The sequence below is a fragment of the Stenella coeruleoalba genome (genome assembly GCF_951394435.1).
Source record: "Stenella coeruleoalba genome assembly, chromosome: 19".
Lineage (NCBI taxonomy): Eukaryota > Metazoa > Chordata > Mammalia > Artiodactyla > Delphinidae > Stenella > Stenella coeruleoalba.
The window spans coordinates 49,695,345-49,720,849 of record NC_137165.1 but is presented as its reverse complement, the minus strand read 5'-3'; the positions used below and the strand labels follow the sequence as shown (position 1 = coordinate 49,720,849).

General features: G+C 62.8%; 2 protein-coding genes across 3 annotated transcripts in view; one reads left to right on the top strand and one right to left on the bottom strand.

The window, feature by feature from the left end:
- The window catches only part of AATK (apoptosis associated tyrosine kinase), a 38,826-nt gene extending 28,502 nt beyond the window's left edge, over window positions 1–10,324 (bottom strand). The window contains exon 1 of one of the 2 annotated variants that reach the window (XM_079904454.1): window positions 10,027–10,324. In XM_079904454.1, coding sequence (XP_079760580.1) covers window positions 10,027–10,081 — 55 coding nt within the window. In that variant the 5' untranslated portion in view covers window positions 10,082–10,324. The remainder of the gene's footprint in view (window positions 1–10,026) is intronic. The other variant, XM_079904453.1, reaches the window with a different exon arrangement.
- A 9,253-nt stretch (window positions 10,325–19,577) lies between these two features.
- PVALEF (parvalbumin like EF-hand containing) lies at window positions 19,578–22,275 on the top strand (the record flags this gene model as incomplete). The annotated part of the gene is made up of 4 exons (XM_079905509.1): window positions 19,578–20,354; window positions 20,537–20,672; window positions 21,012–21,127; window positions 22,232–22,275. The coding sequence occupies exons 1-4, from the start codon at window positions 20,249–20,251 to the stop codon at window positions 22,273–22,275; spliced, it is 402 nt and encodes a 133-aa protein (XP_079761635.1). The 5' UTR covers window positions 19,578–20,248.
- Window positions 22,276–25,505: the final 3,230 nt, after the last annotated feature.

Here is a 25,505-nt window from a genome sequence, read left to right as displayed (position 1 = left end):
CCAGAACACCAACTGCCTCCCTGCTACAGCCCCGTCTGGCCCTTGAGGTTCACTGGACGTTCCATCCTACTGTCGGAAGTCAGGGGGAACCCGGCCCCACCCCTGCTACTCAGGAACACACAGGCCAGGACCCTGTCCGCTCGTCCACCCTGTGCCCACCTACCACCAGGGCCCAGCACCCTTCCTGGCCCCCAACATGTTCCCCTGTGGAAGGAGGGGAGCTCTCAGATCCCCGCCGTGGCCGAGTAGCCTCGAATACCCCCACGGGGTCACCCACCCCAAGTACAGCCAAACTGCTGTTCTGAGCGCCTGGCAGCCGCCTGCGTGCCCCCACCTCGTACCGCACCTAGTCCAGGGCCGGCCACAGGCTCTGAGGCCCTGAGGATCTGCTCCTGTGGCTCACACCGAAGCCCACGGCACCACGGTACCACATGAGGACACAGAACAGCCGGCCCAGCCCCCACTGGCCTACGGTTCCAGTGGGGGCAACCAGGCCCTCCGAGGGGCTCCGCCCAGCCCAGGCAGTGAGCCTGGCTCTGAGCGAGACAGCCACGCCCCCTGGTATTCCCAGTGCCCCAGCCGGCCTGCCTGGTGCGGATGCAGCCGACAGGGGCTCACACCCGGGGTCACCAGCAGGCTGGGGCGGGGCCCTGGCAGGGCATCGGAGGGCATCCTGGCACCAGTGCCCCTGCCCAACAAGCCCGCCCGGCGATGCAAACAGGATCTTGTGCAGGAAGAAGCTGTGCAACCTGGGCGGGCATCTCTGAGTTACGAGGCCGAGGTGAGCGGACAGCACGAGGGGCAGAGCTCTGCGTGCCCAGGCCTCCAGGGGCCCATCATCTGTCCCTTATACTCCCACCTCCCAACCCACAGCTGGGGCAAGTGGCAAGAGTCTGGGGCTTCCCCGGACAGAGGGCAAGTAGGAGGGGCATTCATACCCCCATGAACCATCCGGAAGGTGGACCCAGCGCTGAGGGGCCCGTGGGGTGGAGTTTCTTGGCAAATGTTTGCCCAAAGGCCCAGACATGGAAGTTCCCCTGGAGAGGAACAGAATCCTCTTGGCGGAGGAAGGGAAGCAGGTCACTGGACTTGTGTGGCGCCTCCCAGGCAGGACCCAGGCCCACCCCATCCTGGAGGACCCAGGCCCATGTCCTCACTCCTCCCCCAAATCTCTGAGGTCAAGTAGAGAAATGAAAGGACGCTGGTGACTGATATCAGAGCCCTGATTGCTCGGACACAGGGGTCGCTTGGGCCCCGGCACACCCACCTCCCCGTGGGCCTCCCAGGATGAAAGCCACAGCTGCAGGATGCCCCCATCCCAAGAGCTGGCGCTGGGTGGGGCAGTCACGGACGGCTCTCAGTCCCAGCCCGCCACCCCACCAGGCTCACCCTGACCGCCTCAGAACGCAGCTCTGGGCAGGGGTGCAGCAACCCCACCTCCGCGGCCGCCCAGGCTCCACCCCGGCAGGTGAGAGGGGCCCGAGACACGTCTCCATGGGGAGGCTGCGCCCCACTGCCCCCACCCCAGGACCTTCCAAACCTCTTTACCTGCAGTCTGGATGTCCTAATGTACAGAGACAGGTGTGGATGGCACCTGCAGCGTGGAGTACAGACGGCGTTGGGGCCGCATGGGGCCGAGGACATCACTGGGGGAAAGGGGCCGGCAAGCAGGCATCCTGGACAGTCTTGCACCCCAAGGACTGAGGGGAGGGCTGGAAGGTGGAGGGCGCTGCCTCCGGGGGACGAAGCTCAAATGTCCGGCGGCTAAGTGGCTGCAGCCATTCTGCCGGCTTAAGTGTCAACCTGAAGTGACGGACCTAGACCCGGCAAAGTCCACGGACACACAAACAAGCAGCTGGGAGGCCCCCCACCAAGGCCCCCACGGACACACGGTCACAGCAGCCGCCTACACAGGAGGGTTCTTTCCCCAACCCCGGACCGCAGACCCTTGGCAGGTGGCTGGACAGTCGGCGTGGTCGGAAGGGGGTGTCATCCCCCCTCCTGCCGTCCACAGGGGGTCAGGAACTACACCATCACCCAGAGCCTAAGAGGGGAGCCCGAGGGCTCTCACTGCCCAGCGGCAGGGGAGAGCCGGGGGCCTGGGCCTCCCCCCGGAGAACCAGAGAGGGGACACACTCACACACACGTCCCCACGTCCTCACACAGGTGCACTCATGTTTACACGTGTGCTCACCCACTCCCACACACACACTCCCCCCACATCCTCACCCCCACTCAGACCCCTGCGCACATGCTCACACTCACACACTCCCAGCACACACATCACACCCACCCACTCTCACACCTCTCACGCCAGGAGACGTGCTGGCAGTATGGGTTTGGACACCCAGCCCGGTCCCCCTCAGGCCAGGACCAGCGCTGGGCGTAAACACAGTCGCGTGTGCGCCCCGAGCTCAGCACCAATGAGCAACACCCCTCCTGCCAGCGTGTGACAGGCCAGCCTGGCCACCACCAGAGGCCCCTTGACTCTTTCCCAGGAGCCCCAGGACCCACCCCAAGGCTAGTCCTGGGGCAGGGTGGGCACGCAGGATGTCCTCAGCCCTGGCCCCCCAAGCCCTGGTGACCGAGCAGCCCAAGGCACACAGCAGGAGTGGTTGGGTGGGGGGTGGCTGGGTGAGAACAGGGAAACACGGGCACTGCAGTCCCGTCTCTCCGCTCCCGGGGCCGCTCCCACTGACACCGTCTCCCCTACACAAACGGCCTCTCATTGGCCCCCAGCCTCCGTCTGCCGGTCCCTCCACGGCTTGCACGTCCCTCGGCCCCCACTCCCTGCAGGGGCTTGAGGGTGACCCCCTCTGCCCACCCTGTTCATCTGAGGACCCTGCCCTGACACCTGCTGGGCACGGGGTCGCCCCGAGGGGTACTGAGCTGGATGAATGAGTCCCTCTCACAAGCATGGGCGGGGGAGCATCGGGGGAGCAGCTGTGCAGAGGCCAGAGGCAGCCAGGCTCAGATCCACCCAGGAGAAAACCTACAGATGCACGGCTAGACCCAGGAAGCACTGCAGCCAGTCAGTTTCAGACAGGACTTGCAGGGCCGCCCATCACAAGAAGGAAAAATAAAGCAGAATCCGATGCACTGGCTCCCACTCCAGCACCAGCTGCTGAGGGGTGGGAGGGCAGCCCAAGCCCAGAACTTCCTGCCATCCTGGCCTCCAAGTTTCTGCCTGGAACCCAGTGCGGGCAGAGAGTGGGGTGAGGTGGGCTGGGGCAGCAGGGGCAGGGCTCAGGTCAGGTGCGGCCTCAGCCAGGGGCAGGACTGTGCAAGCCCTGGCCCCGCCCTCCCTGAGCAGGCCCCGCCCTCCCTGAGCAGGCCCCAGCCAGGGGCTCCCTCCAGGGCTGAGTGGCCCAAGAGGGGCACGACCATCCCTCTGGGTCATTCATCCCCAGGGGCCAGAAACTGCCTCTTGAGGACGCCTGCCTCATGCCAAAAGGATTCCAGGCGGCTTCCTGGGATTAACAAGCTGGCCTACACCCCTGGTTTGCTGGTAATGCTTAACAACCGGCTCTCGGGAAGAAAGAGACGGAGGAGGTTTCTGACGTGGAGGCTTTGCAGGCTCCTGGGGCGCAAATTCTCCCACCACAGCCCGTCTCAAGCCACCAACCTGATGCCACTGAGCACGGGGATCGGGAAAGACTCGCCCCAGCGGCGCCTGCATACCCTGCCCCAGACCAGCGAGACGGCTAAGGTGTGAAAGCATCAGCCCTGATGCACACCTCTGACCTCAGTTCCAGAACATAGAAACACCGCCCACAGCCGGGCAGGCCTGGCTCACACGGGGAATCCCAGAAGGCGACTTCAAATGGCCAACAAGCCCCCAGAAAGGCACCCAGGGCGTCAGGCAGCAGAAAAGGCGAGCCACGCTGTGGCCCTGCAGGAGCAGGGCCTCAATGCTGAGTGCTGGGCAGGGGCCTGCGTGTGGTGGCCCAGCCCTCAGCATCCACGAAAGCTGCCCCCAGACCCAGGCCCACTCCCTATGTTCCAGTGATAGAAAACGGAGGGCCCATGGAGAGAGACACAGACACACCTGAGCTGCACGCCTGCAGGTGGGAAATGTCCAGACAGGCGATCTCCAGAGACAGGAAGCACATGAGGGGCTGCCGGTGGGTGTGCGGCTAGCACGAGGGGGACAAAAGTGTTCTGAAACAGTGGTGACGGCCGCACGCTTCTGTACATACAGTAAAAAGCACTGAAGTGTACGCTTGAAATGGATGAATCATACGGTACGTGAATCATATCTCAATAAAGCTGTCAGAAAAAGAGGGAAGAGACGGCGTTGGGATGCCTGGAGCTGGGCAGAAGGCAGTATCTGTCGACGGCTGGGCAGAGAACCTGCCGTTTCGCTGTCAACAAGGAGTGACCTCGGGCATGAGGCCGAGCGCGCCCAGCCAGACTCCTTCCTATGAGCATCCTGTGCGGGTGACGTCCCCCAAAAGCGGGATTCCTTCTTCCCAGGGGGGTGCCCGGACAGCCAGGTGGGCCTCACAGCAAGTGGAGCCGAACCACCTGCCCGGGACTACAGGCAGCTCCACGCAGACAGCCACCAGCCCATTACACAGTCACCACACATCCCTCTACAAGCGACCACCTGCCATATCCTACCATGAGAGGCGACCGGGGACCCAGCCCAGCCTCCAGATGCCGGCCAGCATCCTGCTGCCCCACCTCACACACCCTCTGTAGCAAGTGACCCCCAGGCTGCCCAGAACCACCCAGCGCCCTGGCCCTGCCCATTCCTGTCCTGCCACTTCCTCTGGCAGAGCCAGAGCAGGGGCTGGGGACCTCGCGAGTACGAGCCCCTGTCCGCTCATGCCCGGCCCCAGGGCTGGCAGTGGGAGAGCCCACACCCTCCCAGAAACCCCCACATACCTAGCTCTGGCGGCCGCTCCCGCGCGGCTCCAACTGCTAACTCCAGAGTCACCCTCAGCAGACCTTCCCTGACCCCAGGGCACCCTGGCCCCTGCCCCTCAGGCTGACACTGGCAGAGGAAGGCAGGGACCCGGCGGGGACGCTGCCTACTGCGACAGGCCAGACAGGCTGCCTGGGAGCTGGCTCTGGCCCGGCGTCCGCTGCCCTCATTTCCTCTGCCGGCTTCCTCTGCCGGGGGAGGGGAGGCCACGGGCCGCCTGTCCTGCTGGTGCTGGCTCCTCTGCAAGACGCAGCTGGACGCCGAGAGCGAGGCCCCAAGGTGCCCAGATGAGGGCTACTGGCCTGGGCCACAGCTGCCTTCCTTTCACTGCGGTCCAGTGAACTCGCGTGTTCTGAGGCGCCTGCACACGTGTTACCTTGCTTTCCTCCTAAGACATGTCCAGGTGGGTAGGGCTGTCCCAGTTTACACAGAGGAGATGGAGGCTGGCATCAAGGCAGAGGCAGGCTCGGCCCCAGATGACGCCCCGTGGGGCTCAGAGCCGCCCTGCAGGAGTGTCCTGGGGCAGCTATCGCAACGTGCCACAAACTGGGGCCTTAACGCACATGGAGTGTCTGACGTTCTAGAGGCCGGACGTCCTGCATGAGGGCCACACTCCCTCCAGAGGTTCCGGGGCACAGCCCTTCCTGCCTCTCCCAGCTGTTGGAGGCCCCAGGCCTTCCTTGGCTCGTGGCTGCATCAGCCCAGCTTTGCCTCCATTGTCATGTGGCATGGGACATCCTCCTCCCTCCTGAATCTCCCCCTGCTCTCTTGTAAGGACCCAGCCATGGAATTAAGCCACCTTAATCCAGGATGGCTTCATCTTAACTTATTACAGCTCCAAATGCCCTATTTACAAACAAGGTCCCATCCTGAGGATCCAGGTGGACATGAATTTGGGGGGATGCTATTCCACCCATGAGCCCTTGACCTGGGGAAGGTGCAGAACAGGGAGGAGGATGGAGAATGGGCGGACCTGCTCAAGGGCAGTGACTGCAGGTGGCCGGGTGACAGTGGGGCAGTCCTTCAGGGCCAGCCACCGAGAGGGACGGCTCCAGGCTCCTCAAGCCTCAGGCCACCGGGACCCGGTGACTCAGCCCATCAACTGAAATGAGAGCAGGGGTGAGGCTGAGGGCCAAGGGTGGGGCGGGGGTCTGGCTCCCCTCAGCCATGACCTTGACCACCCCCCGCAGGAGACCACAGCGCCCACGGCCCAGCCCAGGCTCGCACACAGGTGAAGGCATCTGTGAGCATGCGTGCATTCGTGTGTGTTCACGTGTGCGAGTGCCTGCGTGAGCCCGGGCACCGGCGCATGTAAAGCTACCCTGCGTGAGGGAGAAGCAGCCCCTTTGTGAGAAGAGCATAGGCTGGAGAATGTGCTAGAATGCAGAGAAACTGCCCGAGGGAGGACTGTGGCCTCCCCCCTGCCCTGAGCTGGCCCACACCCCCAGACTCAGCCCCAGAGCCACAGCTTCCACCCTGCGGCCAGCCTTTCTCGGGGCGCGGGGAGGGAGTAACACTCCGGCCCTTGACGCCCCTCTCCCCCCAGCCCGAGTCGATCTGGGGAGGGCCTGATGGAGGGGACGGGGGGCGGGTTGTGTCAGGCAGCATCTGCCTTCAGCTAGGCCCCGTGGGCAGCAGCCAGCGAGCGGTGGGCCACCAAGTTCAAGAACCACTGCCAGCACGTGTCCGTCAGCCAGAGAGAGGGACCCCCAGGGCTGCAAAAGCCCGTTCCTGGGGGCCTCTCAGTCCTCAAGTCCCCAGGCGCACCTGTCCCCGTGCAGGATAGATCAGGCCCAGCCGGAATGCCCTCCCTGCGCCCTGTTCCCCAGCGACACCTTCTCCCTAAGGCCCGGGCATGCCCAGCCCTGAGCCGGCACCTCGCGTACATTAACGCTGGTGAGCCGGCTCCCAGGGGGGCCAGGCGCAGGACGAGGACGCGGGCAGGCAGCAGCATGTGACCGAGAGGCTGGGGGCTGCCTTGTCTTCCATGAGCTTCCCCAAACTCCAGGTCCCGCCAAATGGTCCACGGTGACCCCTGCCCCAGGGTCAGCCTTGAGTGGTGCTCCCTGGGGACTGACCCTCACCCAGCGCTCCAGTCACCCACATGTGACCCTCAGGAGGGGACACCACAGTAATGCCCACCTACAGATTAAGAAACAGAGGCACAGAGAGGGCCATGGGATCAGGGAGGGGTTGGTCCACTACCTGCCCTACGGGGTCCTCAGAAGCTCCAGGCCCCCAGGCTCAGGACTGCAGAGCTCTGACTGAGGCCTACACCTGGCAGGCACCTGCTGAAGGCCTGGGCTGTACCCCGTCCACCCGGGGCCGGAGGGGGTAAGAAACAAGGGCAGCTCCCTGCCTCAGACATTCCAGCGGGAGAGGCAACCCCCCGCCCCGCCCCTTAGAAGCCAGACCCAGGTGCTCCCGATTCCCACGTGGCACCCTCATCACCCCAGCTCTTGGCTTCCATACCCCACCACCTGGTCTCCCCAGAGTGAGGTTTCACCTATGTGGGGCTGAGTCTCAGAGAGGCTGAGTGACTGGCCCAAGGCCACACAGTGCTGAGGTCACAGGGCTGTGACTGCCCAGAAATCCCCCAGGGTCACCCACATCCTAAGGAAGAGCTGGACCCCAGAGGAGGCAGCCCTTCCGGATGCCCACCCGCGCCGGCCCATCGCCCCAGGAGCACATGCTGGGCCTGGCCCCCTCCAGTGGCCTGCCCTGCCCTTATCTGATAGGTGGTGGTGGCCCGAGCAGGAGAGCAGTTTAAATGAGGTCCCCCAGCCCCCAGGCCTCGCTCAAGCGTGTGCCGCAAACTCAGCCCCTGTCACTCTCTACATAACCGCGCCATTTTCACCACCTATGTGGAGAACTGCCACAGGACCCATGACACACAAAGAGCTGGCAGCAGGCAGCAGACCTGGCCTGGTGACACTGTGAGGACCCTCGGCCTGGGCCAGGCCCCTCTGTCCATCCCTGAGTGTTGAGTGACCACAGAAACAAACTCCGAGACAGCCACAAACACGACTATCCCCTGCCCTCCGAGTTTGGAGGACCCCGAGCAGGGTCCCCTCCTTAGACAGGAGCCAACTTCAAACAGAACCATCTCTCCCCGCTGTGAGGACGGGAGAGCCGCGCGCCACTGTGGCCTTGTCTCCACACCGCCCCCCCATAGGAGCAGCCTCTGCTCATTGAGAGTCAAGTTTTCACCAGGCGCTTAACCGCTAACTGAGCTTGGGGTAGGCACAGCTATCCCATTTTACAGGTGAGAAAACTGAGACTCTGGAAGGCAAGGGTGGGCGGGGGGGACTCCAGGGGGTGGGAGCTGGGCTCTGAACACTGGGCATTTAGCAGGAGGGCAGCGGACCCCACCCCACCCCCTCCCTAATGCCCACGTGGGGGCCAGCACAGAGCCCTGCACCCCAGCCAGCAACCCATTTCCACCATCTAGGGTGGCCCCTCCCACAGTGGGGCACAGTTCTCCCCTTCACTCCACCTGCAAACAGAAGATCTCCCCTTGCCTCCTGACAACTTTTTTCCCTCATAAGTCCTTAAACTGACACATTATAATTACATTGATCACAGCTGTTTACAGGGCCACTTGCAAGAGGAGCCAAGCTCAGCTGTCTCTCTAAGATGGGGGAAGGGCCTCGTGCTGGGACACACACACAGGGCAAGTCTGGGCCCCACAAAGAGTGCAAGAGGCAGGGCGTGGGGGAGGGCGTCGCCAACCCTGGGTCAGTCCTGGCACACGCCCCGCCACACTGCCAACGGTTCCAAGGCTGGACCCTCACTCCCCAGCAGCCGCACTGCATGGAGCGCTGGCTCGGAGCCAGCAAGACACGTGTCCCTAAAGGTTGTCTGGGCCTGGGACTGCTGAGCAGGGCCACCTCCAGCCCCTGCCCTCAGAGCCCAGCCAGGGCTGTCGCTGGCAGATTCTGGGCCATCCACTGGTGACTCCACGTTCTCCAAGCTCCAGGAGTCGCCTTGGGAAGTCATTTCTGAGCCAGTGACACCCACACCCTAAGCCCAGCAGAGGAACCTGCTGTCAGGTCCCCTCCCCCAAGAGCAAATGCCTTCAGATGGGGCCGAATCCAGGGGACCCTGTGCATCACTGCACGAACTGGACCCTACTCCAGGGAGGGAGACCCAGGAGAGGCCGTCACGTGCTCACCCGGCTTTGTTTTGGCTGGATTAGCCTGTGCCAGAGCCCCAGTGACATGTGGGTAGGACTCTGGGCCCTTCGGCCAAGGCTCCAGGGCAGGGGTTTATCTCCCACTCGGGCCAAGGAGGGGGGTGCTGAGGCCAGCGAAGACAGAGGGAAGAAAGCCTACACCTCCTGGTGACAGATGCGGGCCTCCAGCTGCCCCTGGTCCCTCTGCCCACCACGGCCGCCCACAGCTGCCAGGAGGTCAGGCAGCCATGGGTAAACAGGCTGCCAGGGCCGCCAGCCTGGCCCCACGCCCCCTGCAGCCAGCTTGACAGCGCCACCTGGGCCTCTCCCTGCCCGGAGGGCCTGGGCATCCACTGAGGCCCATCTCTTCCGAGCCTCTGCTCAGTGGGTTCTGTCCTGTGGGTTGACCACTGCTCCCACCTCTCCATGTGGGCGACTGGGTGGCCTGGCAGGGCTCCCCAGAACCAGCTCCCAGCCTGGGGAGATGCCTCCCATGCTAAGACCGTAAATCCACGAGGGGCCATGGTCACCTGGGCCTGGGGGGCGACATTCCCACACCTCCCGGGGGGCTCTTAGTCCTGGCCACCTCCTCCCCTGGACACCTGGGGCCAACACGGGCCGTCCTGCCCGTTACCTGAGACGGAAGCTTCCACAGAGACAGGGCAGTGCCCCACTGCCCACCCCCGCTGCTGGAGGCCGCAGCCGTGCAGTGCCAGCCCCAAGGCCTGCCCGCCTCCGGGCTTCCAGGGGGTCCTGCGGGGAAAGCCGCTCCTTCTGCGGCTCCACTCAGAGTGGGGAAAGGGTTAACTTCCATGCAAAATAGGAAACCGGGGGCTCTGGAAGCATCATGTCCGCAGTTGGGCAGGTTAGGGGCAGCCGCAGCGCGCAGAGGGCCGGCAAGGGGCGCGGCCAGGGGACTCACCGGGGTCGAAGTGAGAGCTGAAGGCGAAGCTGGGGTTGAAGAAGGACGACGACATGGCCAGGGCCAGCAGCGCGTCTTGGCATCCCCCGGCGGGCGCTGCGCTCAGGACGCCCGCGGCCCGCGCCGCGCCATCGCCCGGCCGCCGCAGGTGCGAGCGCGCCTTGGCCGCCGCGCCCGCCCAGCGCCCACAGCCGCAGCCGCGGGCCCGGCGGGGTGCGGGTGCGGGTGCCGGTGCGTGTGCGGGCGGCGGCGACAGACGAGGCGCCTCCCCCGGCCGGCCGCGGCGCCGCGGGGCTCCCGGGCTGGTGCAGTCCGAAAACACCGGCGGGAGCGCGCGCGCAGGGGGGGCTCTCTACACGGCTGGGGGGGCACGGAGACGCGCGGTGGGGGTACCCGAAGGCTGGGGGCGTACGGAGACGTGGCGGGGCACGAAGGCACGAGGGGACACAGGGACGCAGGATGGGAGATCCGGAGACGCGGGGGTGGCACGGAGAATGGGGGGGCGCTGGGAGGCGGAAGGTGCGGGGGGAAGGGGGCGGGGAGGGGGATACTGAGGCGCCGGTGGGAGCTCAAGAGACGTAGGATGGGAGACCCGAAGGCTCGGGGGCACGGAGGGTGGGGGAGGGGTGCTCGGAGGCGAAAAGTGCGGGGGGGAGGGGGGAGGGACGGAGACTCAGGGAGGGGGCACCTGGAGGCGCGGGGGTGGGCAGAGGCGTGGGGGGAGGAGCGGGAAGGCGGGGGCGCGGCGGCGCGCGCGGGGGTGGGCACGGTGGCACGCAGGAGCAATACGAAAGCGCGCGCTGGGTGGCCCGGAGGCGCGGGCCCCGGCACGCGGGGGTCGGGGCCCCGCACGCGGCCTGCACACGCCGGTTTCGGAGGCAGCTTGGGTCCGGCCCCGCGCCCTCTGGGCGGCGCCCGCGCCGGCGGGGTGGGGGGGCTATTTTTGCCCAAACCGCCCGCGCCTGTGCCACGCTGCGACAACCGTGGAGAAGGAGCGGCCGCCCCCGCCCGGGAGGGAACAGCGCCGGGCGTTTAGGGCGGACGCGGCGGCGCCGGGCACCGAGGGACCGTCCCTCCCCGCCGGCTGCGCGCCCTGCCGCGCCATCTTGCGTGGATGAGGCGGCTTCAGGAGGGCAGGCGGGCTGAGCGCGCAGGGGGCTGGGAACCGTCCCCTCCCCACCCCCTGGGATAGGAGAGAGAGTTACTATGTAGCCAGGATTTGAGTTTTATGTAACTTGGGTCACTCACTCTACGTCCATCCATTCATTCTCCGGCCAGATGAGCAAAGCTGCTTGGCTGACCCAGCTGGAAGGCAGGGGGTTTGTGCGGGCAGGAGGGGCTCCTAAGGCTTTGGGGAAGAGCAAGGATCAATGGAACAGGGGTGGCCAGGGACAGAGAAAGGATGGTGAGGGCCAGCCCTCAGGAGAGGATGCCAGGACACATCCTTCTTAACCTAAGATGGCCCGTCGTGTAGACAGTTCCCCCATGGGCAAAGGAAGGGGCCTCCTCTCCTTTCAGACCTTCGGGGTCCCCTGCTGTGGGTGGCCCTGACAACCTCAGGCTTGTGGAGGAGCATGGGGCATCCAGAACCTTCTTACTGGCCCTGATGTTGTGGCCACTACTCTAAACAGCTTTGCCCCAAAGGCCTTGTTGGCGAGGAAGGAGCCACAGGGGAGTGGCCAGCAGAGGGCCTGGCCTGGGAGAGGGGCTCAGATCCCAGGGGCCTGGAGGGGCAGCAGCCACAGGCGCAAGGAGGGCTGAGGGCTGTGATGCAGAAGTGCACAGTGTGAGGGAGCTGGATCCACAGTGGGGGGTCTCCCCTCCCCACCTAGGAGGAAAGCCCAACACTGCCCACCCCCATACCATGGGCCCTGCCTCTGCCCACCAGGAAGATGCCCCAGACACCTGGACCTCGACACAACCGGGGGACTCCCTAGGGACAAGCAGGGAAATGACCAGTGGCCCTAAGTTGTCCCTGTCCAGATTCTCAGCGCCACCATGGCCAGCCTCAGTGACCAGGATCAGAAGACCCTCTGTGAAGACCTCCGTGACATGGGTTGACCAGTGAACACACACACAGTGCACACACATGCAGTGCACACACTGGCATACAGAAGGCCAGATCTCGGGGGCGTTAGGGTTGCAGATATCCTCCAGGGTCCAGGTGGGGCAGGAGAAGTCCACCCAGGGCTGCAGGTCCAGCACTGTTACTCCATTTGACCCGAGTGACACCTTCCCCCCGTGCACTGGGGTCCTCTGAGATTCACTGGACCCAGGAGCCCTGCTGCTCCCCTGCCGTGGTGACCGTTGAAGCAGAGGTGCCCTGAGTTCCTCCACCATTGATCTGTTCCTCTGGCCAGCGATTCCTGTGTGTGGCCGGCCACCAGCACTCACTGGCTACCACAGTGGGGGGCAGGAAGCCTGGCACTGGAACTTAGTGGGGAGGGCTTATCTGCACTCTTCCTGGGGTTGGGACAGAACTGCTGTCTTGTACTCAGGGTCCCCTGAGTTCAAGACCTCCAGGCCAACCACGAGCCCAACCCTCAGCTGGCATGACAAGGCCAAACAGGACAGAGCGCTAGGCCCTGGGAAGGGTGGAGCTGAGAGGCCTGGGGCATGGGGCTCTCTCCTCGGCCTCAGGACCCAAGGACCCGTCCCCAACACACACACACACACACACACACACACACACACACACACACACACACACACACACACACACACACACACACACACACACACACACACACACACACACACACACACACACACACACACACACACACACACACACACACACACACACACACACACACACACACACACACACACACACACCCCCCCCCCCCCCCTACCTCTGTGAGAAAAGACAGAGAAGGTAGAAACCTGAGCCCCAGGGGCAAAGCTCCCACACGTGAACCTGGCTTGTCCAGTGCTGGGGTCAGGGTGTGCAGGGGTGAGGGCTCACAGGGGTAGACCTGCCAATCGGGGGTGACCAGTGGCCAGCCTGCCCCAGGACTCCTACAGAACTGGCCTCTGCCAATCCCGGAGTGGTACGAGATCCCTGCCGATGTGCCCCCCGCCCCACCACCTGGAGGGAGGCAAGATGCCCCAGAGCCCTACATAGCCGGGTCAGGGGCCAGGCCTGACAGCGGTGAGGGCTGGGGTGCCCCACGTGGAGCGACCACTGCCTCAGGCATGCCTCCACCTTCAAAGGCCGGGCTGGTGGGGATGCCTCGTCTCTGCTTCTCTTCCACGGGCATGAGAGCACCCTGGGCCTGTGGCGACCGAAGCCTCGGGCAGGAGCCTCAGGAAAGACAATATGGAGTCAAGGACAAGCCAGGGGTAGTAGGGGGGGAGCACCTTCCCTAGAAGGAGCCGACCCCCAGGGAGTCTGGGCCTAGAGGATTTCCAAGAGGGCCCAAGGCCCTGGGACAGAGGGGAGAGGCCTCCCAGGTCAGGAGCAACATGGGGGCCAGACCAGGGCTCAGGTGAGGCGAGGGAGGCACCACAGGGCACCAAAAACTCAGTAAGGACATCCATCGACAGATGAATGGACACACAAAATGCGGTGGATCCGTACAGGGGAACATTACCATCAGTAAAAAGGAACAAAGCGCTGACGCGCGCTGCAGCACGGATGAACCTTGGAAACGTGCTCGGTGGAAAAAGCAAAAGGACAAACACCACAGGATTCCACTCGTGGGAAAGACCCAGGCCGTTCAAATGCACAGAGACGGAAAGTAGATGGATGCTTGTCAGAGGTCCAGAGAAGGGGAAATGGGCGTACGGGGCCTCTTTTGGGGGTGATGAAAATGGTCTGGAATTTTATAGAGGTGATGGTTGCACGACCCTGTGAATATACTTAAAAACAATGACATGTACACCCTGAAATGGTCAACTTTACAGCATATGAATTATATCTCAATGAAGCTGTCAAAAACAAACTTGGTCTTCAAGGTAACTAATATTTTAATGCAATATCTTAAAGAATCAAAATTAATGAGAAAAATCCGTTATGAGCAACATATCGCAATTCTGAATCAAGGCAGGGGCAGAAACAGTGGTGAGCCATCTGGAGCCTGAGGCCAGAGACGCTCTGGACGGCTCACCTGTCAGCCTGGTGCCCCTTAAAGTCACAGCCCTGATAGGCACCTGGTCAGCCTGGTGGACACAGCTGCCTCTGTGTCCCTCCAGGAACCTCCAGGCCCCAGGCCTACATCCTACCTGGGTCCTCACCCGAGGCTCAGGAAGGGGTCAGAGGGGGCGGTGGGCCAGGGGTCGGGCAGACAGCGGTAGGAGAGAGGGCCGGAAGCAGGGGGGCATGAGAGGGTCCCGGGAAGGGGCTGTTGAGTGTCCTGGGGCGGCCATAACAAATGACCACACACTGGGGGCTTCAAACGACAGAAATAGATTCTCTCACAGTCTGGAGGCTGGAAGTCTAAAACTGAGGTGTCAGCAGGACCGGGCTCCCTCCAAAGGTCTAAGGGAGGACCCTCCCTGCCTCTTCCAGCTCCTGGCGGCCCCAGGTGTTCCTTGGCCCATGGCCATATCATTGCAACCTCTGCCTCTGTCCCTCCGTCGCCACATGGCCTTTCCCTCTTCTCTGTGTCCCTCTTCTTATAAGGAACCAGTCACTGGATTAGGGCCCATCATAATCTAGTGTGACCTCGTCTTAAGGGTCACATCGGCAAAGACCCTATTTCCAAACAAGCTCCCATTCAAGGTACTGGGATTAGGACATGGACATATCTTTTGTGGTAAAGGACACAGGGGCAGGACCATGGGGATGGCCAGCACCTCTTGAATCCTTCCTGTAATAACCCGCATCAGCATTTCTGCACGAAAGGCTGCCCCGGATTCAGCCCACAAACCCACACGCTGGGCACCAAAGTGCAGGGCCCCAGGGACCCCCCTGCCTGCCGGGATCTCACCCCCCAGCGGGCTCCCCCAGCCCACCCCTTTCTGCTGCACGGGGATGTGGTCCCGGCCTGGGATGGAGGCAGGGAAACAGATGTCCCTTGTTGTAATCACGCTTCCCCACCCCCACTTCTGTGTGCACAGGAGGGGTGCCAAGGGGAAATGCTGTCCCCCACCCGAACTTGCCCGCAGATAGGCCCCAACCTCAGGCGAACCTCTCCCCCACAAGCCCACCCACCACAGCTGTGCTCTGCAAAGTGGGGGTGAGAGGGGTTCCAGCATTTGCCAAAGAGACCTCAGAGCAGGTGCACCTGCCAAGGGTGCCCGGCCTCCCCAGGAACGGGAAGATGCTGCCTGGTGTTCTGAGCCAGCCTGGGGGAGACGCCACGCTCTGAGGAGGCTGTGGCTTGAAAGAGCTTTGTCCTTATATAAAAACGGCTCCCTGGAAAAGAAGAGCTAATTCCTCTTAGGTGTCTAGTACTCACGTCATGGGGCAGGGCTGGGCTGCGGGTCTCTGCAGGGGTTTCCAGTCTGCAGCAGGAGGGCCGAGAGCCCACCAGCCCCCCTCCCGCGAAGTTTTTCCAGGCAGGCCGGGGCGGGGGGCAGTGCCAGCCCCTTGAGGTCCCGAGAGACCAGAGTGTCCCAAGGGGACAGAGCCTGCCGTGCCTGGGCACAGGGGAAAACGGTATCCCCAGAGCTGTGAGCTGGTCCCCGTGGCCCCCTCCAGGCCAGCTCAGCCCAGAGGGGGGCCGGTAAGCTAGGGCCAGGGCTTCAGGAGAGGAGGGGCGGCCCAACTCTGAACCGAAATGAAACGGGAGGGACTGCCCAGGGGACTGGCCATCTGTCAGCTCCGGGCAGGTGCTGGTCCAGGAGCCCGCCCACCCGCTCCCCAGCCCTCGCTTCATGGCCTGGGCAGGGGTGGGCACGGATAGGGCCTTCTGGAAGGTGCCGGCGGAGGGGGTGCTCAGATAACATAAGCCATTTTAATGTGCACAACTCCGTAGCGTTTAGTGCATCCACGATATTGTGCAGCCGTCACCTCTATCTAGTTCCAGAACATTCTCATGACTTCAAAATAAACCCTGTACCCGTTAAACAGTAACTCCCCATTCCCCCAGCCCCACGGCAAACACCAATCTGCTTTCTGTCTCTATGGATTTGCTTCTCCTGGACATTTGATACCAACGGCATCACAGAATATGTGGCCTTTTGTGACTGCCTTTTTTCACTCATTGTGGGGCTGTCAGGGCTCATTCGTGTTGGAGAGCGTCGGTGCCTTGCTCCTTTCATGCGGATAACATTCAACTCTATGGACAGACGTGTTGAGAGATGTCCCTGCTGCCTGCTGGGGACCAGAGTGCAGTGCAGGTGTGGGTGTGCAGGGGGCGCGGGGCACCCAGCCTCGGCTGGAAATCTGTAGGGTAACCCTTTTGAAGAGGAACGTGGCAGGACCATGGAAACTTCCATCATTCATCCTGGTCCTCCCACTCTGGTCTCCCACAGTGTCTCTGATGACAAAAGCACTGGGACCTGGGACTTCCCTGGTGGTCCAGTGGTTAAGACCCTGCACTCCCACTGCAGGGGGCGCGGGTTTGATCCCTGGTCGGGGAACTAAGATTTCACATACCGCGTGGCATGGCCAAAAAGAAAGAAAGAAAGGAAAGCACTGGGACCTGCTCCGGGTCCAGCAGCCGGTGGTCAGTCAAGGAACTTACTAGAACATCCTCAGCCTGCTGGCCTAACACACAGCTGTCTTACGTCATGGCAGAGTGCGGCGACACATGATAAACTTTTGTGCAGAGAAAGCAGACCTCAGAGCTATAGGAGCGCCACGTAAAACGACGGGGGCAGAAACCCCCGCAGGGGACAGCTGGTGATGGGAGGGCTGGAAAGAGGCTGCACAGACGTCTGCACCGGCAGGGGCACCACTCTGTAAAATACTGAGGCCGAGAAAGTGAATGGACACTGAGCCGTTCCCCTCCAGGTGGGCCACGGCCGGGGGGGCTCTTGGCGATGTGTCCCTCTCTGGTCCCCCGTCCTCACCCTGGTGACTGCCCTGTGAGGGCCCTTCCCAGGGAGAGAGACCAGCCCCGCCCGGGGTCACACAGCCCTGCTCCCTGTGCCTGCAGGAGTCATCCTGCCTGACGGAGACCTCCCTCTCCTCCCCTCGCCTTGACAGCCAGCCCTGGCATGGCTCCCAGCCCACCACAGTGACCCAGGGACAAAGGACAGCTGCCCAGCCTGACTTCTCGTCAGAGGAGGCCCAGTCGTCCAGTCTTCTGCTGCCATCTCGGACACGCTGGCAGCCTGTACCCCCTGGGCCATCTCCTGGACCGCCGCCCCCTCTCACCCCCACGAGGCCAGCAGGCAGGGTGGGACCTCTTGCGACAGATAGCAAGTCTACTCACTCGGCAATGTCATCACTCTCCCTACCCCCACCCCAGGCTCGGGGAGGCCAGGCGCTGCTAATGGTCAGTCTGCCCAGCCTGGTGTGGGCGTGCCAAGTGCCAACGAGCCCCTGGGGGCGGCCAGTGCCAGGCTGGAGTACCCAGGAGAGGCGGTAGGACAGCTGCAGCCCCAAGATGTAAACAGGCCGAGCGGCTGCAGGTATAAAGGCTGGAGCCCCCACAGCCTCTCAGCAGCCCCAGCCTGACCCGCCTTCCCAGAGCCCTCGAAGAAAGCCAGGCGAAGGTGAGCCCTGCCCGGGGAGCGGTGGTGTGGGCACCCAGCCGGGCCAGAGCTGCCCGAGCTGCATGGCAGGGGCTTGGGCCTCGTCTTTCGCTGGACAAGGGGAGGCCCTGGGTGCTGAGGGACCCCCAGGGAGGTCTAGGAGAGGAAGAAAAAGAAGAGGAAGGAGAGGGGCAGCCCCAAGGTAACTGAGTCTGCAGGGGTGGGCACGTGTGCACGCACGTGCCTAGGCAGGCCTCTGAGAGCATGGCTGCAAGCTGGGGTCACTAGGGGGAGGCTGAGACCACCTCACAGGGCTCCCAGTGCTGAGTGGGGGAAGGGCCTGGCAGAACAGAGGCTCCAAGGCCCCCAGACCCACCAACTCTGGCAGGCATGCTGAGCCAGCTCTGGGCCCACGTGCCCAGCCCCGTCCCAGTGGGGCCCCAAGGCCTCCATCACCGCTTCCCACCCTCTCCAGCCATGAGGCCTTTTTCTCACTGAGCATCTGAAGTTGGTGATTCAGTCTCAGGTGCTAGACGCAGACCACAGCCCCCAGGAGGGCCACATGGGCGGTCCAGAATGGTCTGGGGACAGGGGAGGGCCCTGCCAGCCTTGGAAGGGGCACAGAGAACGCAGCAATACTGGGCATACGTGGGGGTCTGCGGGGGGGCGGAGCCAGGCCTTAAAGCTATGACCAGCTTTGGCTATGGAAGGCAGTGAGGGGGGAGGAGAGGGAGGAAGGCCTTTTCAGGGGGAAGGGCGAAGAGGGCAGGGCCCTTCCAGGCGCCGGGGGCACCCCAGGAGGTGCCAGGCAGCCCCCTCCCCACCCCCCCTCCCCGCTTCCTGCCCTGACTAGGTGTGCCAAGTGAGACTCCATCCCAGGCCCTGGACCAGATGCTATAAATACACCAACCACGGCCTGAGGCCCAGGCCCTGCCTCTCCTGCTGTCTCCAGCTCTGATCTCAGGCTCCCCTGCCTTCATGGGGGGTGGGGGTGGGGGGATGCCCCAGAGAGCAACTGGGTGGGAGCAGGGTGGTAAACAGCCCAGCACAGGGCGCCCACAGCGCTCTGCAGTCAGGATGTCAACGCCAGGCTTGGCCAGACCTGGCCTGGAATTTGGCCCTGTCCCTCTTCCATAAAGAGGGTGACATTGGCCCTGGGCAAGGCCCCGAGTGGCAGGCAGGGAATCCCTTCCCTCCAGAATGGACCCCATGATTCCAGGTTATAGAGGGGAATCACGGTCTCACCATGGGATGCAGGGTAGTGGGGTCTGTTTTGGGCCTCCAAGGCCTGGGCCTGCCCTTGATCCCAGCTGACAACCCCCACCCCACCTCCCGGACTGGCTGCAGGGACTTGCCATTATGGGTGACACGCACCACAGGATCCAACACCCTTTCCCCACCATCTCCTTCCCTCGTGGCTCCTTGCATGACCCTGTGAAGGGGCAGGGCAGGGCGGGCAGGGGTCTCTCCATTTCACAGATGAGAAGCCTGAGGTCCAGTGCAGCTGGGAGGCACGCCCGGGTCAGGAAGCAGGACACAGCCCTGGGCAGGATCCAGCCCTCCCTGCCCCTCCGCTGCAGCTTGAGTTGCAACCTTTGACCCGTGGCTTCTCCACTGGGAGGAAGGAGCCGCCTCCGGCCACTGCCCGGCTGGCTTATGCCCCGCAGGTCACCGAGCTGCCTCCCCTGGCGGCGGGAGTAGGTTCCAGAAGGCTCACCACCCCGTGAACTTCAGAAAAGGCCAACGAGCCTCTGAAATAGCTGCTCTGCCACAAGCCCCAGAACCCAACCCGCCCTGGGGACAGCAACCCGAGAGCTCCGCAGGTCACAAGGCACTGGGTGGGGGCACGGGACAGCCCGGTCCCTGTGCCCAGACCCCACCTGCCCAGCTGGAATCCCGGCCTGCCTCAGTGGCTCCTGCCTGAACCCCCAAGAAGGGGGGGACACTGCCGCGGGCACCTCCTCAGGGCAGATGCACAGCGGGCCGCCCTCCTGAGCGCCTGGGAAGGGGGTGGGGCCATCCTGCTGGAGCAGGTCTGGACCTTGCTCAGTCCAGGGCCGGCTCAAGGCTGGCCTGCGCGCAGCATGCCTCCCAGCTGGCGGCTAGTGCCCAGCCAGGATGACCAAGGCCCGCCGGTCTGGGGTGCGGGAGAGAGAGACTAAGGCCCTGGGCCCTGAGTCCCGGCAGGAGGAGGTGGTGCTTCAGGTAACCAGGAAGGCTTCCCAGAGGGGGTGGCTTTGAGGTGAGCCTGGAAGGACAGAGGAAATTACCCAGCAGCATTGAGGGGTCAGACAACGCCTCCTCCACCTCTTCCGAGCAGAGTGAAGGACCTCGTGTCTATCACTTATCATCTCAAAGTCTCGGTCTCTTCTGTGAAGTGGGGTAACACCTCAGGGTGGCCAGCTGTCTTCCTCAGGGCCTGGCCACGAAGGCCTCTGCAAGGCCAGGGCCCCAGGGTGCTGAGAAAGCTGGCCCTTCCAGCCGCCCTCTGCAGCCAGAGGCCCGCCTGGGTCTGGGTGCCTGGGGTCCCCAGTCTAGGGCCAGGAGCTGGCACCAGGCAGGGTCCAGGCAGAGCACCCTTTCCTACCCAGCACACCCGCCGAGCCGGCTCCCTGTCCCCTGCAGGGCCAGGATGGACGAGGACTTCTCCTCCCAGATGAAGAAGATGGTCTTGGCCATGGGCACATCCCTGTCAGACAAGGACATAGACCTGCTGCCCACCGACATGAGGCACCATGGTACAGCCCGCCCCCGCCCGCCCTGGGCCAGCCCCACTGTGGACGCAGGAGCCCCCCCGGGCTGGGGGAGGGCACAGGACCCGGCAGCCCCCACCGCAGGGCAGGAGTCCCCCTCTGGGCTCAGGCCCTGGCAGTCCAGCCCCAAGGCGGATGGCCCTAGTGACACGCCCAGTCATCCCCAGGCTCCTTCAACTACATCAAGTTCTTCGAGTACATGCAGAAGTTCCCGGCCTCGGGGCAGCAGGAGAGTGTCATCCGCAAGGCCTTCCAGACCCTGGACAAGGACAAGAGCGGCTTCATCGAGTGGAATGAGATCAAGTAACAGCCAATGGCCGGGGACAGGATGTCCTGAGCCCTGGGCCCCCTCCCTGGTGGTGGCTGGGGATGAGGGGGTACTGAGCTCTGGGCCCCCTCCCCGACCTACAGCTACCACGCTCACCCCAGAAGACCTGGTACCCCCACTGGGCTCCAGCAGGCCTTGTGGGAGATGGGGCCAGGCTAGAAACAGGGGCACAGCACTGGGCCTAGGCCCAGAGACCCCTCTCCAGCTGGGCCTCAGTTTCCCCAGCTGTAAAGAGGGGAGCAGGTACCTTGTATACCATTGGGCACCAGCCAGATGCCCCCTCAGCCCTGACCCAAGCCCACCCCCGGCCCCAGGTACATCCTGCACATCATCCCCAGCAGCGGGCCCACCACCCCACTGACGGACGAGGAGGCTGAGGCCGTGATCCAAGCAGCCGACACGGATGGGGACGGAAGGATTGACTTTGAAGGTGGGGCAGCAGAGATGAGAGGGGCAGGGATACCTCTCAGGACCTTCCTGCCCCCCACTGCCCGTCACTCGCACTCAGTTTGCTCCATGTCCAGAGCCTGTCTCTGTGCAGGGCTGACCAGGCTCCCCACTGCCAGGCAGGGATCCCATCCCCCAAAGCTTACAGCCACCTGTGGTGGTCACCATCGTCCCCGTTCACAGTTGGAGAGGCTGAGTCTCCGGGATGCTGAGGGGGCTTGGGCATTTCACCAGGCCCAGGGGAGCTGCTGCAGGTTTCTGAGCAGGGGAGAGGTGGCCCAAGCCGGCTTTGGGGAAGGTCAAGGGGGCAGATTAGATGGGGGGTTTCCGAGATGGGGAGGAAGGTTTGAGGCAGAGACCAGGGCCTGAGGAGCTGCAGAGGTGGACGCAGGTGGAAGGAGGTCAGGTGGGCCAACAGCTGTGTGTGAGTTGAGCGGGCGGGAGGGGGGTGCCCAGGAGGAAAGGCATTTGTGGGGCAGGCCTTCCCTGAGTCTCCCCATGGCTGCCCTGGGGTCTGCATCATCCTGCTGCCCACCCACCCAGATGCTGACCCGAAGCCTGGAGGATGGCCCTGGGAACAGGCACGCACAGGCTCAGAGCCCCAGACAGACTGGGGACCTGTCCTCACCCCCCAGGCCTCCACTTGCTGCCCGCAAATACCAGCAAACCTTGACTTGTGGGGTGGTCGCAAGACTTAAAAGAGGGGCAGCCAGGCCAAGGGGTCTGTTTAGGATGCAGCCCCCCAGCCTCTCTGTGCCTCAGTTTCCCCACTGAAGGCATGATGACCACAGGAGCACCAGCTCAGAGACTCTGAGGGGAACTGCTGAGGGTTGATTGTAAGACCCAGGGTGGGTGAGCTCCCCACCGCCAAGCTGGCCGGGCACAGGGCACACGACAACGGTGTGGGGCACTCGGGCAGCCAAGTTCCGGTCCTTCCTGCTCCCCACCCAGGACTCAGGAGGGCAGGATGCAGGGCCCCCTGGACCGCGAGTTGCCCCGTCATAAAGGAGGCTTCCCGCTGGGCCTGCAGGGCTTGGTGGGGCACGAGCCCGGGGGTTATTTACTAGAAATCTGTCTCCTGTTCTAGAATTTTCTGAATTGATCAAAAAGGAGAACATTGCAAAGAAGTAGCACCACGTCCAGCCCCGGCCGGCTGAGCATCCCCCGAGGGGCACTGTGGGTTTCGCGAGTGCCCCATGGAGGCCATGGGAGCGGACGCAGCTTGAGCCAGGAAAATGGAAGAAAAACAGCATTAAATGAACCGCAGCCCATGTGTCTGTTGGGTGTTGCAGCGTCAGCTGGGGCAGGGGCAGGGTCATGGGTCTCTGGGCGACAGGTGGCGGGCAGGGTGGCATGGGGGGTGCAGGAGGGAAAATGGAAGACCGGGTGGTGGGTGTGTCCAGCCTCCTCTGCCCCTTCTTGTTCCTGCCTCACTGGGGGCACCCTCAGAGGGCAGTCCCCCCTCCAGCCCCGGCACCTCCTGGATCTGCCCTCCCAGCGTGGTGCTCTCTGGGCCCAGACCCCCCCACCCCCCACACACACCCAGCCCCGGCCTCCACTGGGCTCTGCGCAGGCTGCTCACCAGGCTGGGTCTTAGGCCGCTTGGAGTCCACAGCGCAGGGACAGCTTCAGCCCCAGGGTGCCTCTGAGGGGTCCTGGCACCAGCCCTGCACCCTGCACTCCGGGCTAGACGTGTCCAGGGCTCAGATCTCTGCCGATATCTCCTCGCCTCCTCCTCCCGGTCTTTGAGAACCCTCCCTCTTTTTTTTTTTTTTTTTTCGGTACATGGGCCTCTCACTGTTGTGGCCTCTCCCGTTGCGGAGCACAGCCTCCGGACGCGCAGGCTCAGCGGCCATGGCTCACTGGCCCAGCCGCTCCGCGGCACATGGGATCTTCCCGGACCGGGGCACGAACCCGTGTCCCCTGCGTCGGCAGGCGGACTCTCAACCACTGCACCACCAGGGAAGCCCCCACCTCCCTCTCTTTGAGGCCTCCTCCCCTTCTCCCCAAGCTCATCCTCCTGTAGGAGTCCTCCCCCACCCCACCCGCCTGCTCCAGCCTCCGTGCCAGCCACACTCGCCCACCCGGTGGGCTCCCTTCTTGTGCTTTAAGCACCTCTCTCCTGTACCCATTCTGGCTGCCTGACACCCCGTTTCATGTGATGGAGGCGTCTCAAGCTTAACGTGCCCAAGGCTGAGCTCCCGTCTTCCTCCCACAGCCCCACCCTCAGTCTTCCCATCTGTTAGCTGCGTCGTTCCTCTGCTGCTCAGGCCGGGAGCTCTGTGGTCACCATGCAGAGGGTGTGGATGTGCTTCCCACTCCATCCTGGGGACGGGTAGCCGGGAGAGCACTAGGCCCCCATCTCAGCCCCCTGCATCCACGTGCGTGCGATGAGTTCCCTCCTCCAGCTGCCACGGGACTCCAGACTCTCTAGGATGGAGGGGCCAAAGGTGGCTGGATCACCCCAGGGGGAAGGCACTGCTCTCAGGAGCCCCCAGGCTGGGCTATTGCAGGAGCAGCAGCCTGCGAGCCCAGCTCACGCACCATCGTCGGCTCCTCTCCCTTTCACACCCACCTGCAAGGTAATCCCACTAGCTCCGCCCTCAAAATGCATCCAGAGCCCCATTCCCCCACCATCTGGGCCACCACCAGCTCTTGCCCAGATGACCACCTTGGCCCCCAGACTGGCCTCCCTGCCTCTACCTTCCAACAGTGGGTTCTCAATATAACGGCCAGAGACGTCCTTTTAAAATACAAGTCAGACCCGTGGCTTCACTCAGAACTTTCCAGAGGCTCCCCTCTCGTGCAGAAGAGCCAAGTCCTTGGGATACCCACATGCTCCCTGACTTTAGACCCTCCCACCCTCACTGCAGCCACACTGGCCACCCCACTGCTCCCCAGCCAGGAACCACCCTGCCCCAGGGCCTTTGCATGTTCCTGGGCCTGCTATGCTCTTCCCTAGACATCTGTCTGTGTGACTAACTCCCTCATCTCCTATGTTTTCCTCAAATGTTACATCCCAAAGAGGTCAACCCTTCCGCCCTGTTTCACATTCCTCTCTACCTTGCCCAGCATTCCGCATTCTCCTTAATCTATTCTCTCCATAGCACTAGCATCCCCTAATATACCATATGAGTTGCTTATTTATTGTCTATTATGAGCAAGCAAAGCATCAAGGACATGGGTTCTGAGATCCCGGAGAGGAAAACCCAAGAAGTGAGCCTGACGTTGGCACAGGGTCCCTGCCAGGGTTTGCAACTGGTGGAGACGCTGAGTGGCTGAGGAGGGCGTCCGGCAGTCTCCTGGGTGTTCAGTACCTGCCAGGGAGGAGGGTCTTTGCTTGTGGGTCCTATGGGGCTAGGAGTGAGGAGGGAGGACAGGAGTATGAAGCCAGTCCTCACAGAGACCGGAGCCCAGCCTCAGCCAGCCCAGTCCTGTCCTAACTGCCACCAGAGCAAAAGTAATCCCTCTGGACCAGGGTCCAAATTCAGCTCAATGCAGGCCACACCTGACTGTGCCCATTCGTCTGCATATTGTCTGTGGCTGGTAGAGAAAAAGAGAAAGCTGGTATGGCTGCTACTATCAGATGGGGGACACTTTAAGGCCAGAAGCTCTGCTAGGCAAACAGGGACAGTCTGTAAAGATAAACAGTCAACTCACCAGGAAGACACACAGCTCTCAATTTGTATGCACCTACTAACATAGTCTCAGAGCATAAAGCAAAAATGGGCCAACTAAAATGAAAAAGAGACGATGCACAATCACAGTTGGAGATTCTAGCATTCTTCTCTTGGGAACTGATAGAGCAAGTAAGAAAGAAATCATCAAGGATATAGAAGACTTAAAAAAACACAATGGATTAACCAGAGGAGCTAGAAGGCCAAGGAGACCTTTCTTGGGAGGCTGGGGCCTAATAGATACCCTCACCCCTGCGTACGGTGCCACCCAGCCCACTATCCCTACCCCAGGGAACAGGAATGGCGTCTCAGCCCCCCTTCTTTGGGGCACACCTGTGCAGGTGGAACAGTCCAGCGGGGCAGGCCTCCCACCCCACCCCCAGCATTGTAGCCTCTCAGGGGCACGTTTCCACCAGCTGGGACGTGTGAGATGCCACCACAAGGCCCATGGGCAGTTCATGGGCACGACGGAGACCCAGGATGACACAAAGCTCCAAACCAGTTAATGTCAGGAGCAAATTATCTGTGACAACAAAAACTTGAATAAAATTAAAGCAAAGAGCTCAGATAACAGCAGAAATGAAGGAGTATAAGGGATGCAGAGACTGGTACAGAAGGACACCCAACCTGTCCTTGTGAACAGATGAATGAATGGATGAATGGATGGGTGGATGGATGGGTGGG